Here is an 18,808-nt window from a genome sequence, read left to right as displayed (position 1 = left end):
CACTCCATTTTGGGTTCTAAGTTCTTGGGAGTGAATATTAAGAGCCCTAAGCCTGGCTATGCAAAAGAATTGCCTGTGGCCTTGTTGAAAACGAATGTGTTTTTATCCCCTTCAGTCAATACTGATTGAGCCTGTTGTCCGAGTTTTAGAAACACTAACGAAGGGCACATCGCTTCCCTAGCTGAGGTTTTGTTTGTTTGCTTGTTTGTTTGTTTGTTTGTTTGAGACAGGGTTTCTCTGTGTAGCCTTGGCTGTCCTAAACTCTCTTTGTAGACCAGGCTGGCCTCAAACTCACAGCGATTCGCCTGTCTGTCTCTGCCTCCCAAGTGCTGGGATTAAAGGCGTATGCCACTACCACACCCAGCTGTCCGGACTGAGTTTTAAAGCCGTGGGAGTCAAACCTAGGAGGCCAGAAACTGCTTCGTTATGAATAAAAGCTGAGTTTGAGCTTGCAGCCCAGTGAACCTGCTTGTAGTTCCCCAAGAGATCCCCCAGCTTAGCTGGGCCTGCTCCCCGACCCCCAGGAAACAGGTATTGGTCCACTAGTATCATTTCACATTATTTAAAAGCACAGAAGGGAGAAAAAAGATCCAAGTCCCCATGTTTAATTTTTGTGTTTGTTTTTTGAGACAGGGTTTCTCTGTGTAGCCTTGGCTGTCCTAAACTCTCTTTGTAGACCAGGCTGGCCTCGAACTCACAGCGATTTGCCTGTCTCTGCCTCCCAAGTGCTGGGATTAGAGGCATGTGCCACCACGCCCAGCTTTTTTAAAAAAGACTTTTAATTTTATTTATTAATTTTGTGTATCTGCATGTATACCTACACGCCAGAAGAGGCCATTAGATCACATTATAGATGTTTGTGAGTCACCACATGGTTGCTGGGAATTGAAGTCGGAACCTCTGAGTCATCTCTCCAGCCCCATGTTTAGTTTTTTGTTTTTGTTTTTTTATATTCTAACCAGTTGAGAAACACAGACCCGTGGACCAAGGGGCTTCAGTGTTACATTAATTTAAGGTCCCTGCCCTGGAGACAAGGGGAGTGGGAAGAGGTCACGCTGTGTTGTAGAATGTGGCAGTAGGACGGTGGAGCTCTGCTCTCAGAGACTATAGTCTATTGTGAGTGCAGTGTGTAAGCGAGTGAACAGCTAAATCACTTTAGGTCATAGTAAGTGCTCTAGAATAAATAGAAGGCTTCATACCTGGGGGACGGGAAATGGAGACTGTGCCCAGACTGGCTAGATCGAAGATCACTGAAGGTGTCTTTGAGCAGGGTGTGCCACTCAGAGAGGGCAACAGGTGCAGGTGCTCCGCGGAAGAAGTAAATGTCTTGTTTTGGGGATTGGTGGCTGGCATAGCTGGGTGTGTGTCTGTGTGTGTGTGTGTGTGTGTGTGTGTGTGTGTGTGTGTCTGTCTGTCTGTCTGTCTGTGTGTGTCTGTGTGTGACACCAGAGGCTGGTGCAGGGGTGACATGATGGCAGCCATCCATCCCAGAGACTCTGAGATTGGCACTGTGGCCCAGGCACTGGCATTCTTGTCAGGTCCCCAGAGTGCAGTGTATACTGACATCTGCGACTTACTCTAGAACGGGGCCGACTGGGAGGAAGAGGAGTGGAGAGGCTGTGGGAGTCGGAAATGAGACTAGGGGAGTAGGAGAGAGCTGAGAGAAACTTAGACATGCACTTAAGTGAGTGCAAATATCCATTTAACAAGCTGGATGGTGGTGGCGCACGCCTTTAATCCCAGTATTCGGGAGGCAGAGGCAGGCAGATCTCTGTGTTCAATGCTAGCCTGGTCTACAGAGTGAGTTCCAAGACAGCCAGGGCTACATAGAGAAACCCTATCTAGGGAAAAAACAAGGAGGACGAGGGCGAGGAGGAGGAAAAGAAAAAAAGACAGATGTCCTTTAAGCATCTAGGCCAATGATTCTCAGCTTCCTATCACTGAGACCCTTTAGTACAGTTCTTCGTGTTGTGGAAACCCCCAGCCATAAAATTGTCTTTGTTGACACTTCATAACTGTAAGTTTGCTATCAAAACGTAAATATCTGATATGCAGGATATCTGATACGTGACCCCCGTGAAAGGTTGTTCGACCCTCCAAGGGGTCCCCACCCACAGGTTGAGAACTGCTGGTCTAGGTAGTGGGACTAAGATGCTCACAACGCAATTCAGCCAGCTCTCCTGTGTGTCCGAAGTCTTTTAAATAGCATTTTACGGGGGTAGGAAACTGCCACAGTGCTGCAGATACACAGCCAGGCGTGGGATTGCTGGAGAGGCATGAGAGCTGTGTGAAACAGCCACAGTGAATCCTACCCTAGCAGCCGTGCAGCTCAGAGCTCTCAGCCCACAGCTGGCCAGGCCTAAGCTGGCCCTTCCCCGCTGGAGTATGACAGGCCACCATGTGCTCTCCACTCAGCCCTGGGTCCCACCGATGGTCCCCGGCAGGCCTCTGGGCGGAGTAACAACAGCTCTGAGTCTGATCCTTGCCAGAAGGTTAAGTAACTGGCTGCAAAAGGACAAAGTCATCCTTAAGAGTTACCAGGTTCGGGGCTGGAGAAATGGCTCAGTGGTTAAGGGCACTGCCTGCTCTTCCAGAGGTCCTGAGTTCAATTCCCAGGAACCACATGGTGGCTCACAACCATCTATAATGTTATCTGATGCCCTTTTCTGCAGATAAAGCACTCATACAATAAATAAATCTTTAAAAAAAAAAAAAGTTACCAGGTTGGGCTGTGAAATTTGCTGGGCATGGTGGCACACACCTTTGATCCCAGTACTCAGGGAGGCAGAGACAGACAGATCTCTGAGTTCAAGGCCAGTCTGGTCTATAAAGCAAGTCCAATACAGACAGCCAAGGCTACACAGAGCAACCCCATCTCGAAAAAAATCCAAAAAGAAAAGTTACCAGGTTGGGCTGTGAAGTTTGCTTTGGGAGTTTCGTTTCCTGTTCAGCTTGCTCATCAAGGGATCCTAGGTTTGAAACTTCCCTGTAATGTTCACGCGGGGACTGGGGGTATGGCTCAATGGGAGAGCTTGCCCAGTACTTAAAGTTATGGGTTCCTCTCTCTCAGGACTAAAAAAACAAAGAGTGAAACACAATCCACTCCTAGAATGGCCACAAAACATTATTTCCAAAATTACAGAGCCTTTACACCAGGGTTCTCAGCCTGTAGATGGGGACCCTTTGGAGACTGGCATTTGTTTTGTTTTGAGACAGAGTTTCTCTGCGTAGCCTTGGCTGTCCTGGAACTCACTCTGTAGCCCAGGCTGGCCTCCAACTCACAGAGATCCACTCTGCCTCCTGGGTGTTTGGATTAAAGGTGTGCGCCATCACAGCTAGTTTTATTACAATTTTAAGGGAGTAAATGTGCACCAAGTTTACGATGAGCACGTGTAAGGGTTGCCCTGATGCACTTCCCTCAGTACCATGATGTCACATACAGGTGGCATACAAATACACATGCATAACACATAAATAAAAATAAATCTTAAAGCAATGGGCTAGAAAGATGGCTCAGTGGTTAAGAGCACTGGCTGCTCTTGCAGAGGACCTGGGACTGGTTCAGAGCACCCACATGATGGCTCACAACCATCTGTATGTAACTCCATGTCGGCAAAATACTCACACAACTAAAAACTAATTTTTTAAAAAATTGTAAAATTGGGGTTGGAGAGATGGCTTAGAGGTAAAGAGCACTGCTTGCTCTTCCAAAGGTCCTGAGTTCAATTCCCAGCAACCACATGGTGGCTCACAACCATCTGTAATGAGATCTGGTGCCCTCCTCTGGTATACATACAGGCAAAACACTGTGTACTTAATAAATAAATAAATATAAAAAAAACTAATCAAATCAAGTAAACAATAAGTTAAACACACACATACACTCTAAAGGGACCTAGAAAGATGGCTCCAGTGGTTAGGAGCACTTGGTGTTCTTGGAAAGGACCTGGGTTCAATTCCCAACACCCACATGGTTGCTCACAGCTGTCTGTAACTCCAGGGGGTCTGATGCCTTTTGACCTCCAAAGGCCCCAGGTACTCATTAGTGCACATACATGCAGGCAAAACACTCACATATAAAAATACATAGTCAGCTGGGCACAGTGGTGCACACTAATCCCAGCACTTTGGGGAGGCAGAGGCAGGTGGGTCTCTGGGCGTTCGAGGCCAGCCTGGTCTACAGAGTGAGTCCAGGACAGCCAAGGCTACACGGAGAAACCCTGTCTTGAAAAACAAACAAACAAAAATAATATATACATATATATATGTATACACATACACACATATAAAAACATTAAGGAAGGTTATTATTTTTAGCAACCAAAAATACAAACCGTGCCAGGTGCCTGTTAAGGTTTCTGTTGCTATAATGAAACACCATGACCAAAAACAAGTTGGGGAGCAAAGGGTTTATTTGCCTTAGAATTCCACATCCATAGTTTTCACTGAAGGAAGTCAGGACAGGAACTCAAGCAAGGCAGGGGCTGAGGCAGAGGCAATGGAGGGGTGCTGCTTACTGGCTTGCTCCTTGTGGCTTGTTCAGTCTGCTTTCTTGAATTCCTTCACCCCAACTGTTTCCATTTTCCCAAATTTCTTCCAGTGCTTTCTTCATGTCGTCTCTAGCATCCTCAATGTGTTTGGCTAGATCTTCCTGTATTTGTTTACGGATTTTATTCGTTTCCTCCATTATCATCTTCCTTATGAAGGATCTAAGGTCAATTACTTGTTTTTCAGTTGCGTTTGAGTTTCCAAGGCTGATTGCTTTGGGATAACTGGGTTCTGGAGATGCCATATTATTTTTTTTGCTTTTGTTATTTGTGTTTTTACGTCGGCGGCGTTTAGTCATCTTGCTGTCTCGGGCGTTGGGTGGTAGTTTCTGGTGTCCTTCACTGGCGGTTGAGAGCAGCTCCTAGGTGAGTGGCTGCTATAGATTGAGACCCCTCTCCTTCCAGGATCAGGCCCTTTCAGGAACTTTCCTTATATTGGCCGGGTGTCCTGAGGTCAGACCTACTTGCGCTCCACACCGAGGGGTCTCCTCTGGGCTAAAAGACCTAGACACTGGTACCTTAAGGCCTTGTGGTCCACAGTTCTGTCTGAAACACAGAGCACTGGTGCTGCTCGCTGGCCGGCGTGTGGCTAGCTAGCTAGGCTTTGGAGACCGCCTGAACCTGCTAGGACCAGCGAACTCTCGGTGGATTGGCTGAGTGTCCTGAGGTCAGATCTACCCGTGTTCCACACTGTGGGGTCTCCTCTGGGCTAGAAGCCCCAGACACTGGCGCCTTGTGGCCCACTGCTTGGTCCTGCGCGCTGGCTGGCAAGTGGCTAGGGCTTCGGCGACCGTGCCCAAGCTGGTCTGGGCCCTGGATCCTTCCTTTGAGTGGCTGGGTGATCCGAGGTCAGATCCACCCGTGCTCCACACCCTGGGGTCTCCCCTGGGCTAGCGGACCCAGACGCCGGTGCCCTGCAGCCCACAGTTCAGTCCGAGACACAAGATGTCGAGCGTAGATGCAGATCCCAGGCAGGCATGCACCCTGACTCGGGACACTGGGCACACACCGGCAGGGACCCAGGGACTCCACCGAGGACCAGCTGGATGGCCCGAGGCCAGACCCTCCCGTGCTCCACACGGTGTGGACCCCTCTTACCCAGGGCACTTCAGCTCTGGTGCTCTGTAGCTCCCAGCCCCGTCCCTCGGCTCAGTCCCGCCGATCAGACACAGTGCAGGACCGGCGCCGCCATCTTGCATCCCTCTGCTCCCAGCGGGCTTTCTTACAGAACTCGGAATCACCCGCGCAGGGGTGGCCCCACCCACAATGGGCGGAGCCCTCTCCCGTCAATCACTACTACGTTCCCTCATTTGAGATGACTCCAGCTTGTATCAAGTTGGCATAAAAACACAGGCAAAGGCTGCTCTCATTTGTTAAGGGTCCCCCTCCTACGCTCCTGGCCCATGCCTGACCCTCTGACTACCCTCCCTGCTTTTCCCCACAGGGCGCTATGTCTTGTCCTTTGTTGGCTGCGGTTTGGCGATCATAGGTACCTACTTGCTAGTGACCTTTGCACCTAATAGTCATGAGAAAATGACAGGCGAGAACATCGCCAGGCATCTTGTGAGCTGGCCTTTTCTCCTGTACATGGTAAGTGAAGGTGTTATCCTTCTGTTTGAGCGGGCTGGAAGGGGTCGAGCTCCAGTCACTGGGCCTAGAAGCCCAGCAGTTGGGATCACTGAGGCACTGAGCTTGCAGGCATGCTTGGTTCACGTGACATGCTGGTGCCACATCTGTCCTGGACACCATTCAAACTCGTCTGCAGTACACTGCCAGCTTTGGGTCTCCCGAGGTCTGTGAAGGTGTGTGCACAACCCATGTGTCTATGAAGGGCAGGTGGCAAAACAGACATTCTGGGTCTGGGAGATGAAATTATGATGTAGATGTTATTTCCACTTCATCTTTCTATATCCAAAATTTTACCAACATGCATCTAATTTAATCTTTTTTATTATTATTATTATATATACAGTGCTCTGCCTGCATGTACACTTGCAGGTCAGAAGAGGGCATCAGATCACATTATAGATGGTTGTGAGCCACCACATGGTTGCTGGGAATTGAACTCAGGACCTCTGGAGGAGCAGTCAGTGCCCTTAACCTCTGAGCCATTTCTCCAGCTCTAATTTAATCTTTATATTTTGTGGTACTGGAGATGAAACCTGGGCAGTTTTCCTCCTGAGCTATACCCCTGGTCCTCTTTTTACTTCTTAAACTTTGAACCAGCTGCTCACTAAGTTGCCCAGGCTACCCTCCGATTCACCACTCATCTTCCTTTTTGATATATTGAGACATAGTTTCCCTGCATAGCCCAGGCTAGCCTACAGCTCAAAACCTTCAGTGACAGGATTACAGGCATGGGCCACGACACCCTGCCTTCCTCTTTCTGCTCTGGGAGCTGTGCCCAGTTTGAGGCTCGGCGACAAGAATATGCACGTGTCACCTCACCAAATGGCTCCCTGAATAAGTGCCCCATTCTAGGGGTGGCATTTTGCTTTTTTGTTTTTGTTGTTGGTTTGGGGTTTGGTGTTGGATATAGAGCCCAGGGCCTGGAAAATGCTCTCCCATTTGTCTGTACCAACCACGTTTACTTTTTGTTGTTGTTGTTGTTTGTTTGTTTGTTTTTCAAGACAGGGTTTCTCTGTGTAGTCTTCGCTGTCCTGGACTAGCTTTGTAGACCAGGCTGGCCTCAAACTCCCAGCGATCCACCCGCCTCTGCCTCCCGAGTGCTGGCATTAAAGGCGTGCATCACCACCACCCAGCTCACGTTTACTTTCTTATTCTGAGACCCAAGTTACCCAGGCTGGCCTTGAACTCATCACCATGCAGTCCAGGCCGGCCTTGAACTCTCAATCCTCCTGCAGTAGCCTCCTTGCCAAGTATGCCACTGGGCCAACAGGCGCATTCCTCTTTCTCTACTCTGCCACACACACTCCGGGTCTTGGGGAGGGACAGGGGACACACATCAAATTCCCGACTAAGAGTTTGGTGGTCCCTGGTATCCCCTGCAGCTGGTGGCGATTGTCCTGTTCTGCCTGCTCCTCTACTTCTACAAGGAAAAGAACGCCAATAGCATCATCGTGATCCTCCTCCTGGTGGCCTTGCTCGGTAAGCAGAGTCCGGATGATGGGGCAGAGGTGGGCACTGCACACACACACGTGGCCAAGGGAGCAGAGCCCCCTGCCTGGTGACCTCCACCTCTGTCCCCAAGTCCATTCGGGATCTGACTCCTCACATCCTCTTGAGGCCCCCTCCCACACCCTCACTCGCTCTTCGCAGGGTCCATGACGGTGGTGACGGTCAAGGCAGTAGCAGGGATGCTGGTGCTCTCCATCCAAGGCAACCTGCAGCTGGACTACCCTATCTTCTACGTGATGTTCGTGTGCATGGTGGCCACTGCCATCTATCAGGCCACGTGCGTTGCATTCCCTCCACTCCTGGGCCTGGTTCTGTTTGGTTCTCAAGTTGTAGGGGAGCCAGAACATACAGGGAGCCAGTTTAGCATCTGGGGTGGAGATGAGCTCCTGGGGGGTCTGAGCTTCCCCTACCCCCACCTCCCTGCCCTGAGTGCACCTTCTGCCTCAAAGTATGAGGAGCAGCCCCCCCCCCCCACCTTGGGGACTTGAAGTGACCTAGGGGGCATTTGCTTGTCTGCCTTTTTGGTTTTTTGAGACAAGGTTTCTCTGTGTAGCCTTGGCTATTCTGGACTCACTTTGTAGACCAGGCTGGCCTCGAATTCACAACGATCCATCTGTCTCTGCCTCCCTGAGTGCTGAGATTACAAGCACGTGCCACCACGTCCCACTTGACATGTCATTTCTTGTCCTTGAGAACTCTGCACAGAGTGCGTGCTCTTTTCTCCCTCTGAGCATGGCTGACATAAGGCTCTGCAGTCCTGAGGCTTAGGTCCTGTCCCCTCTGAGTCCTAGACCCCTGCCAGTAGCACTCCATGAATATTGCAGCGGATAACCTGAGTCAGTCAGCCTGCAGATATCAAGGTGGCGGGTGAGGCCGAGCCAGCCTGAAGGTCAGGTTTCCTAGGCTTGGCCTGGGCTGAGCATCCACCAGCCACTTGACCTTGAGAGCCATAGCAGGAGCTGGTCTCCCCTTCGCCGATTCTCAGGGCACCCTTTGGGTGGAGATGGCAATAATATTGTCTGTCCCAGGTCACAGATGAGGCAGAGGGAGCTTGGAAGGGACAGATTGAGGGCTGAGCCCAGACATCAGGCTCCCAGTCCGGCTGGGCTGTTCTGAGACTCACCTGCAGCCTCTGCAGCTGAGACCCACAGGTGTCCCCACACACCACCAGCTTTGTCCCAACTACCCTTTTGACTATTACAGCTTTTAGCTCTTCAATTCCATTATAGCCCTACCAAGGGGAATCGCTGCCAAGTCCACAGCTCTCTGCTGAGATCAGGGTCACACAGACAACCAGCGGCTCTAGTCAAGACAGTCCCCCAGCACCCAGAGCCACTGTCCTCCCCTGAGCTCTCAGGAACATAGCCCATGCACAGAGTGTTAGCTGAGGGGCTGGTGTTCACATGGGCAGCTGTGCAGTGTTGCTGTCACCAGAGAGAACACATGAAGATGGCATCTGTCACAGACATAGAAATTAGGAGCAATGCTCACTTTCCCTTCCTCCTAAATACATTTCTCATATTTTAAAAAATACTACATTGGTCTGGATGTGACAAGTCCTGAGCGAAGCCTGGTCCCAGGAGCAGCTCTGTTCAGTGAGGTGGGGACCAGGGGTGCGGAGAAGGGCATGGCAGTGGCCAGACAGAGTCACACAGTCCCAGGCGTGCTATAGGCAGGCCTCAGTCTGGGGTCCAGGCACAGACCCCAAATCTCGGAATACGCGATACCCTCTAATAGGAAGAAGCCATTCTTACAGACCTAGAACTACCCCACCCCACCCCCCATGCCTTGCCTTACACCCCCAAATTCCACTCTTAGCCCCGCAGCCTGATGACCCCGGTGCCCCGTGTGTTGCAGGTTTTTGAGTCAAGCCTCTCAGATCTATGACTCCTCCCTGATCGCCAGTGTTGGTTACATCCTGTCCACCACGGTGGCCATCACAGCAGGTATGAGAAGCCCTTTATTGGGTTTCCGGCTCCTGCCTAAGCAGAGGGGCGTGGTCCCTGGCCGGGGGCGGGGCCTACCTGTCAGTTGACTCTGCTGCCTGGTTCTGCTTGCAGTTTCTGGAGGGTGTGGGATTCGGACGTGGAGGCTTGCATTTGAGTAGACATATGCTAACTCTGTAGCTCGGAGAATTCTCCAAGCCTCGGCTTTACATTCTAATCACACAACCCTTCTAGAATTAGAACATGTACAATCCAAACAGCCCCTGGTCTTCCTGCTTGTGGGTCCTGGGCAAGGGCTTCTTCAACAGTTGTGGTCACTGGGGCTGGGATGGGCTTCAGTGATAGAGTGCTGGCCTACTGTGCGCACGACTCTGGGATTCATCCTCCGTGCCGCATTAAGTAGGTCTGGCTGCGCACGCCTGGCAGCCAGCACTTAGGAGGTAGAAGCAGGAGAGTGAGAGGTTCCAGCTAGTGCTTGCCTACGTCAGGAGTTTGAGGCCTGCCTGGGCTACATGAGACGCTGTCAAAAAATGGGGGCGGGGTGGCGAGCACCGGGGAGATGAAGGAACAAACCAACCAAACAGGGAGGGTAACGCAAGCCTGCAATCCCAGCACTTGGGAAGCTGAGGCAGGAAAATTCTCGTGAACTGTGGTTAATGATAGGAAATGCAATGAGAGGAGCGTGTATGAGAACTCTCCTGTTTGGAACAGTTTAATGTTACCCAAAAGTCTGTTTGTTGGTTTGTTTGTTTGTTTGTTTGTTTTTGTTTTGGGTTGTTTTGTTTTGTTTTCAAGACAGGATTTCTCTGTGTAGCCCTGGCTGTCCTGGACTCACTTTGTAGACCAGGCTGGCCTCGAACTCACAGCGATCCGCCTGCCTCTGCCTCCCGAGTGCTGGGACTCAAGGTATGCGCCACGACCGTCCGGCCAGGTTTGTTTGTTTTGATATGGAGATATGAAGAGCCTCAGAGGGCTGACGGAGAAGACTGTCTGCCTCTGAACGTCTTAGTCCTTTATATCTTTGGTCACTTTAGTGCTCTGTGTGAAAGAACGCATGGCCAGAGCCTAGCCGGGTGGGCACTGGGCAGGACCGGAAGTGGTCTCAACTTTTCCTCTCCCTCTTTGTTTCCCAGGTGCGATTTTCTACCTGGACTTCCTCGGGGAGGAAGCTCTGCACGTCTGCATGTTTGCACTGGGGTGAGTCACACACCATCTGGCCAGGGCTAACGAGAGGCTCCCTCCAGGCCTCGCCTCCCGCCCATTGCTTCAGCCCTGGCCCTGGAGTTGGGAGAGCTGCAAGCTGGAGGTTACTGGCCCCAAAAGTGAGCAGCAACCCCCCCCCCCCCTCGCCGAAGGCTTGCATCATTTTCTCTTCTTATCATTCCTAAAATCAGATAAATCTAACTTGTGGGAAGGGAAGCCACGGAGCGGACACTCTGGGGATGGTGGAGCATGAAAAGGCCAGAGGGCCTTCCGGGAAGATGGGGCTGGGACTCGTTTGGTAGAGTTCTTGCCTGGTGTGCTTAAAATCCCAGTTCCATCCCCAGCACCACACACAACCAGGCCTTGTGGCACACACTTCTAATCCCAACGCTTGTGAGGTAGAGGCATGAGGATCAGAAATTCAAGGTCACCCTCCATCCTCGGCTGCATAGAACCTTCTAGAACATCAGTTGTCAGCCTGTGGGTCACAACCCCTTTGGGGTTTGAATGGCCCTGTCACAGGGGGTCGCATATCGTCTATCCTGCATATCAAATATTTACATGACAATTCATAACAGTAGCAAAATTATAGTTATCGAGTAGCAACAAAATAGGGCTGAAGCATTAGGAAGGCTGAGACCCGCTGCCCCACAGGGATGGAAGTCTTTTGATCTTGACCTGGCAGGTGAGAAAGACACACAAATTAATATAAATAAGCCGTCCATCTTTCTTCTTTGGATTCATATATTACTGCAGGTAATGATTTTGAGAAACTGCTTATTTACATAAACTGAAAGAAAAGCCAGGTTGGGTGGCACAGCCCTTTACTCCCAGCACTGGGGGTGGAGACTGAGGCAGAAGCTGGTAAATCTGTGAGTTCAGGCTAGCCTGATCTACATGGCATATTCCAGGCCAGCCAGAGCGACAGTGAGACTCACACACACATCCCCCCCTCCCCTTATCCCTCTCTCTTCCTCTCCCTGTGTGTATAGTGGTGGGGGGTGGGGGGGAAAGAGACAGAGAAACAGGCACAGAGAGAGCAGAGAGGGGGGAGAGGAAGAAGGAGGGAGGGAGAAGGGGAGGGAGAGAATGTGTGTGTCGGTCTCACTGTGACGCTCTGCCTGGCCTGAGGGAGCATTCCAAGACAGTCCAGCTCCTGAGACAGTCAGAGTAGGAGATACAGGGACTTCCCAGTGTTTATTCATTTTCATTTTGCTAGACTTATATACCAACTGAATTCAAGCCATAAAGAATTTTTTAGTTAAAAAAAAAAACTTTTTAAAGCCAGGTGGTGGTGGTGCATGCCTTAAATCCCACCACTTGGGAGGCAGAGGCAGGCAGATCTCTGAGTTTGAGGCCAGCCTGATCTACAGAGCAAGCTATACAGAAAAACCCTGTCTCAGGGAAAACAAACAAACAAACAAACAAAAAACCTTTTTAAGGCTGGGCGTGGTGGCGCATGCCTTTAATCCCAGCACTTGGGAGGCAGAGGCTGGTGGATCACTGAGAGTTCGAGGCCAGCCTGGTCTACAAAGTGAGTCCAGGACAGCTAAGGCTAACACAGAGAAAACCTGTCTCAGAGAAAGAAAGAAAGAAAGAAAGAAAGAAAGAAAGAAAGAAAGAAAGAAAGAAAGAAAGAAAAGAAAAGAAAAGGAAACAAAAAAGAAAAGAAAGAAAAACAAAGCAAAACTTTTTAAAAGGCAAGCTTCGGGGCTAGAGAGATGGCCCAGCGGCTAAGAGGACGGACTGCTCTTCCAGAGGTCCTGAGTTCAATTCCCGGCACCCACATGGCAGCTCACAACTGTCTGTAACTACAAGATCTGACACCCACAGACATACATGCAGGCAAAACACCAATGCATATAAAATAAAAATGAATAAATTAAAAAAATAAAAATAAAAGGCAAGCTTCTGAGAACACAGGCTGCAAGCGTTTCCCCTGAAGACTCAAATCCACTCTGAACCCAACTTGTGGGGACTGTGGACGTGCAGCCCCTCACACCCGCCCCCTAGCTCGTTCATCGCTGGGTGCAGGCCCCATGGCCTCAACCTTCCCTTAGCCATTTGCCCTTGGGTCCTGACGTTATGGTTGCTCCTGGCCTCATTTCTCCCCTCCCTCTCCTTGTCTCTTCAGGTGCCTCATTGCCTTCTTGGGCGTATTCTTGATCACCCGAAACAGGAAGAGGGCCATTCCGTTTGAGCCGTATATTTCCATGGACGCCATGCCAGGTAACGACAAAGCCCCGGTGCCCTGCTGGCTGCCCTTGTAGAATGAGTGCTGCTTGGTGTTGGAAACTAGACAGCCAGCGCTGGGCGAGGTGCGGAAAGGGTGTGCCGTGGTGTGAGTTTGGCTCTGTCCTTTGTTGCTTTGTATCTCAATCTCTTCTTTCAGAAGAGGAGGCGATGGCTGAGGCATCTCAGTCGGCCTCGAGAACCCCATGCCAGTTCCCTGCTCTGTCATAGCGTCCCCTAAAGAAAACCCCAGTTCAAGAGGCTGGAGAGATGGCTCAGTGGTTAAGAGCACCATCTTCTCTTCCAAAAGTCCTGAGTTCAAGTCCCAGCAACCACTTGGTGGTTCACAACCATCTGTAATGTGATCTGATGCCCTCTTCTGGCCTACAGGTGTACGTGCAGGCAGAGCACTGTATACATAATTAAAAAATAAATAAATCTTAAAAAAAAAAAGAAAGAAAGAAAGAAAGAAAACCCCAGTTCACACTACGTGTGGTTCCAACCAGCAATGCCAAGCCCTGAGCCTGCAAACAGAGACAGAGTGATCCCAGAGGGCAAGAGGAATAGCATGGATGGATTTCCAACCCTCTAACCTTGCTCCTGGGTCACCACACTTTTCCAGGGGATTGATAGCTCACACTGAGAACACAGGCCCAAAGGCTTCAACCTTGGCGAGAATAAACACTTACCAGTCAGTCAAATACAAGGCAATTGGAAGGAGTGGAGCTTATAGTGAGCTAGAAGAACAGAGTGGAACATTTAAGACTGGGCTAGCCTGGGTTAAGTTGGCTGATATAATTTCTTCAGACTGCCTACTAGCATAACCACTTGAACCCAACATAACCTTTATTCTATGTACAATAAGATGGCCCCTCTCTCTTAGTGGGCCATCCCACAACAAGACAGCAGTGCCTGTAGGTCAGTAAAGAGTGAGGACATTAGCCACTCCAGAGACAGTTTCAGGGACCAGCGTCTGCTCTATTGACGTGAGCAACCACTATATAGTGGAAGCCTGTGGTTGGTTAGCGCCTTACCTCAGGTTGGACAGTGAACGCTCACACCACCAGGGCCTGTGTGTGGAAGACGTGCATTAAAGGAGACTGGAGGGGGCTGGAGAGATGGCTCAGAGGTTAAGAGCACTGACTGCTCTTCCAAAGGTCCTGAGTTCAATTCCCAGCAACCACATGGTGGCTCACACCCATCTATAATGAGATCTGGTGCCCTCTTCCGGTGTGCAGGCAGAACACTGTATACATAATAAATAAATCTTTTTAAAAAAGGAGACTGGAGAGTGCAGACTCACCCATAGGCCAGCTGTGGGCTACTTACGCTACCTCAGAATTCAGTGTTCTGACTTCAGGAGCACGGTGTGCCAGGTAGGCTGGCTGCCATGTCCTCCCTGCATCTTCCTCCACATCTCTCCACGGCATCAGTCACATAACCTGTGACCAAAGCATGAACACATACGTCAGCCACATACAACACCTGCCTAGTCAAGAGCAGTTGGTAAATGTTCGTAATGCCATAAGCCTGTAAATCCCAGCATTTAGGAGGCGGAGGCTGGAGGATCATGAGTTCGAGACCAGCCTGGGTGGCATAGTGTCATGACCCAGGTTTTAGGCTTTGATGCCATGACCCAAGTGTGTTCTCCGGACCGATTGACATGTTCCCATGTCGAGTGACCCCAGCTGCGTTCGCTTGCTTACTGGTTGGTTTGTTTGTTTGTTTTATCTTGCTCTACTAAAAGCTGCCCTTCTGTCCTGCTTGCTGTGGCCAGCCTGCCTGAGTAGGGGTAGAGAACACCCCATGTCAGCATTTTCATTTGACCCAACTCAGCCATGTGTGGATAACTGCAGGGTGGCTGAGTGGGGCCCTGAGGTTTCTCCTGGCAGTTCAGGGCTCGGGCTGTTAAGTGCGTGGGCTGTGTTAAACGTCGAACCTGGCTGCTCAGACGCCTTTTCTGCTTACTTCCTTGTTTCTCGGCTGTGTTCCGGATAGATGAGGGCGCTGGATAGCTGAATCCCAGCTAGGTGAGGTGTCAACTCTGTGTGTGCGAGTATGTGTCTGTCCCCCTGTGTCTGTGTGTTTATAAACTGTGTGTCTTTCCCTGCACATGTTTCTCTGTACATACCTATAAATGTGTTTCTCTATGGGAGATAAGGGGTGACATCAGCTGATCCACCATGCCAGGATTCCATGGCCAGTCTGTGGGTGTGGCTATTGTACCTCATGAACAGTAGAAAATGCAGTGTTGGAGACCCTGTCCTGTTGCTGTTGAGACAATCCTACTGGACAAACAGAGCTCACATGGCCTGGTTCAGATCCAGCCTCTGCCACTTACCACTGTGTGGTGTGATGAGGCCTGTCGCCCTCACATATACACGGGGACTCCTTACTTCTGGGTCAAGGGCTGCATGTGCCAAGCTTCTGGCACCATGCCTGAGATGTGGTAGATGCCTGGCTAACTTTGCCTTCGATTCTATTTTGTTGTAAAAACTTTGAAGTTTTGGGGTTGGGTAGATGGCGTGGTACATAAAATGCTTCCTATGCAAGTATGAGGACCTACACACATACACACACACACACACACACACACATAAACACACACACACACATAAAAAGCCAGGCCCAGCCAGGTGGTGGTAGTACACGCCTTTAATCCTAGCACTAGGGAGGCAGAGGCAGGTGGATCTATGTGAGTTCGAGACCAGCCTGGTCTACAAAGTGAGTCCAGGACATCCAGGGATATTACAGAGAAACCTTGTCTCAAAAAGCAAAAAAAAAAACCAACCAACCAACCAACCAAACAAACAAACCAAAAAGCCTGGCCCAACAGTATCTGTAACACTTGTACTGGCAGTGGTAGTACACACACACTCAGTATTTCAGCATTTGGCCGGCTTAATCATCAGTGGAGCCACTTCTCCAGTCACCTGGTTTCTCTGGTATTATGGTCTGGCCTTTGACCACCTAGTTTGGTGTCATACAGTTGGAGGGGCTTGATATGTCCAATCCCTGGAGTCTTCCTAGATAAAGAGCTGTGCAGCCCTAGCCATCAGGAGCAGTGGAGCCTCTGATGGCTCTGTTGTCCCTGGCCCAACAGAACCGTTTCTCAGAACATCAGCTGTAGGGAGTGTTCATGGTGGCTACATAGACAGGAACCCTCCATCATTGTCCAAATCACAAATGTAGAGATGCCGATCCCAGCCTCGCTTGAGCACCAGTCAGGGCTAACTTACCACACACAGCCTGCGCCCTGTCCAGTCTTCTATAACAGAATCGGTAAGGTCCGTAGAGACAGAAGTACCCCACTTCCTAACAGTGTCAAATGGACAAAAGCAAAGCCTGGCCTTCCTGAACCTTCTTCAGGTCACCCAACCCAAACCTAAGACCCCTAATATGTACTCCTAACACCCCATTTCTACAGGGCAAATCCACACCATTGGACTCTGGTGGGCTGATGGCATAAGGCTGGAGGCGTTGACAAAACTCAAAGCTATGCAGTACTCTGTAAACTATCTATGCCAATCTCCCCCAAGCAGCAGACACCCTTACCTGCCCTGCCACAACCCTGAGGATTACAGGTGTGTGCCAACATGCCTGATTTTATGTGGCGCTTGAGACCCAACCCAAAGCTTTGTGAGTGTTAGGCAAGCAGGCAAGCACTGTGCTGATGGAGCTGCAGCCCAGCCTCGACCACAGACTGACCCTTCCACTGGCCCTTGAAATAACCATCCATTGAATCTGTGTCACAAGAAAGGTAGAGGCCTTCCCCAGCTGGCATTAAAGCTGCAGGCTCTGGCGCTAGGTCCCAGCTGCCCTTTACTCGTATGCACAGGGCTGCTCTGTTTCTTGGAACCCTGTAGTAGTTTATCTCTGCCCTAGGGATTGTTTAGGGATTGAGTTAGTTCAGTCTATAGGGAGGCCTCACACCACTGCAGTTAAGACCGCAGGCTTTAGCGGTTAAACACCCTGGTGGTAATCCCTGCCACTGCCTCCCAACAGCTGTGTCCCCCAGGTACGTTGCCTCCAGCTGTCTCTAGGCCTCCTCCATGACCCTAAGGATCATATGAAACAAACTTGGGGGAATGTTTTAAACAGAATATGTTATCATGTAAACGCCAGCACACCTCAGCCACCACAATGGTCTCCAGCCATGCATGTTAGCCCAGGGCAGAAGGTATGCCAGACACTGAGAGGCCAACTGGTACCATCGTTTCACGGGAGACACGGCATTTAGTGAAGAAAAATGTTGCCCCCCCCTTCCCTCTACTATTACCCCACCCCATTCCCCACCCCCTGCCCGCCAAGTGGTCAGGTGCCCCTGCCTGGAAGGATTGTAGAAGGTTTAAAGGAACTGAAGATTGAGTTCTTTAAGCCAGGCATGGAGATGCATGACTGTGACCCAGAATTTAGGAAGCAGAAGCAATGAGTTCAAAGCCAACCTGATTTGCGTAGAAAGTTCCAGGTGAGCCAGGGATATCTGTCTCTAAAAATGGTAATAAAACAACAACAAAACCAAAGCTAGAGTCTTTGTTTTCCCTTAATGTAAATTTTTTTGTTTGTTTTTTTGGAGACAGGGTCTCTGTGTAGCCTTGGCTGTCCTGGACTCCCTTTGTAGACCAGGCTGGCCTCAAACTCACAGAGGTCTGCCTGCCTCTGCCTCCCAAGTGCTAGGATTAAAGGCGTGCGCCACCACTCCCAGCCCCTTAGTGTAAATTTAAGTCATCATCAGCATGTCCTGATTAATAGAAATCATACCACACCCTGCATACAGTTGTAGGATGTTGAGATCAAAGGGCAAACACTCCATCCAGTCATCACAATGCTACTCTCACTGTTGGGTATCCAGGATGCAGAAGTCTCCCTAGTTCCTTGATGGTTCAAAAAAGGCTCCTGGCTCCTGAGTTAATTCCACAGCCAAGTGGCATCTACCACCCCCAGGGCATGGTGTTCTGTTCTGTCCACCCACCACTCGGGATGCAAACACACTCCTTCCTCCGGTGTAAATCTGAGCATTTCTTCTGAAACATAAAGCATCTGGGAAATCAGTGATGCACTGGGTCAGTCCATGAGCTCTGGTTGGTCTGGTTGGTCTGGTGGGAGAGAGGAGAAGCGCAGCAGCCCTTGCTCCGTGATGACTGGGGACATGGATGTCATTTCAGGGATGCAGGACATGCATGCAAAGGGGATGACGGTCCAGCCTGAGCTCAAAGCTTCTTTTTCCTACGGGGCCTTGGAGAACAAGGATAGCACTTCTGAGATCTACACCCCGGCCACACTGCCCGTGGAGCAGGAGGAGCACAGCTCCAGGAGCACCCCTGGCCTTCCCTACCGTGTCCTGGAGCACAGCAAGAAGGAATGATCTGCCTCCCTTGGGGCTATAACTGCCCACAGGCCACCCATGGTTCCACCCTTCATTGTCCAAACTGCCTTTCAAGTATCCTGGTTTTAAACCGAGAACTCTGTGCAAGATGCTCTCGGGAGCTCCCCCCACCCACCCCAATTCCTGACAGAGAAGCTGTTCAATGGCCTTGGCCTTGGGAATTTCAAGTAGTAGGGGGAGTATCCCAGGTGGGCTAGTGTGACAGGTCAACCCGGTGGGAGTTGAAGCCATTTTATCTCCTAGGACAGTCAGTGAGCAGTAGGCAGTGGTCACAGGTGCCACACACTCCTCAGAGTGAAAGCAAGACAGAGAGTGTCTACTCCCTCTTTGAAAATCCAGCAAAATGCTGGAGACCC

At 50.4% G+C, this 18,808-nt stretch overlaps 1 protein-coding gene across 1 annotated transcript in view; it reads left to right on the top strand.

Annotated features, from left to right (window-relative positions):
- Positions 1-18,471, top strand: part of Nipal3 (NIPA like domain containing 3) — a 30,886-nt gene extending 12,415 nt beyond the window's left edge. The window contains exons 5-11 of the mRNA XM_051171075.1: positions 5,992-6,137; positions 7,559-7,655; positions 7,827-7,962; positions 9,543-9,631; positions 10,765-10,828; positions 12,969-13,063; positions 18,232-18,471. Of these exons, the coding sequence (XP_051027032.1) occupies positions 5,992-6,137; positions 7,559-7,655; positions 7,827-7,962; positions 9,543-9,631; positions 10,765-10,828; positions 12,969-13,063; positions 18,232-18,431 (827 nt within the window). The 3' untranslated portion in view covers positions 18,432-18,471. The remainder of the gene's footprint in view (positions 1-5,991; positions 6,138-7,558; positions 7,656-7,826; positions 7,963-9,542; positions 9,632-10,764; positions 10,829-12,968; positions 13,064-18,231) is intronic.
- Positions 18,472-18,808: the final 337 nt, after the last annotated feature.

This window comes from Acomys russatus, chromosome 29, assembly GCF_903995435.1.
Source record: "Acomys russatus chromosome 29, mAcoRus1.1, whole genome shotgun sequence".
Taxonomy (NCBI): Eukaryota; Metazoa; Chordata; class Mammalia; order Rodentia; family Muridae; genus Acomys; species Acomys russatus.
Note: the sequence above shows the minus strand (reverse complement) of the source record. Positions and strands in the feature narration are given on the sequence as shown.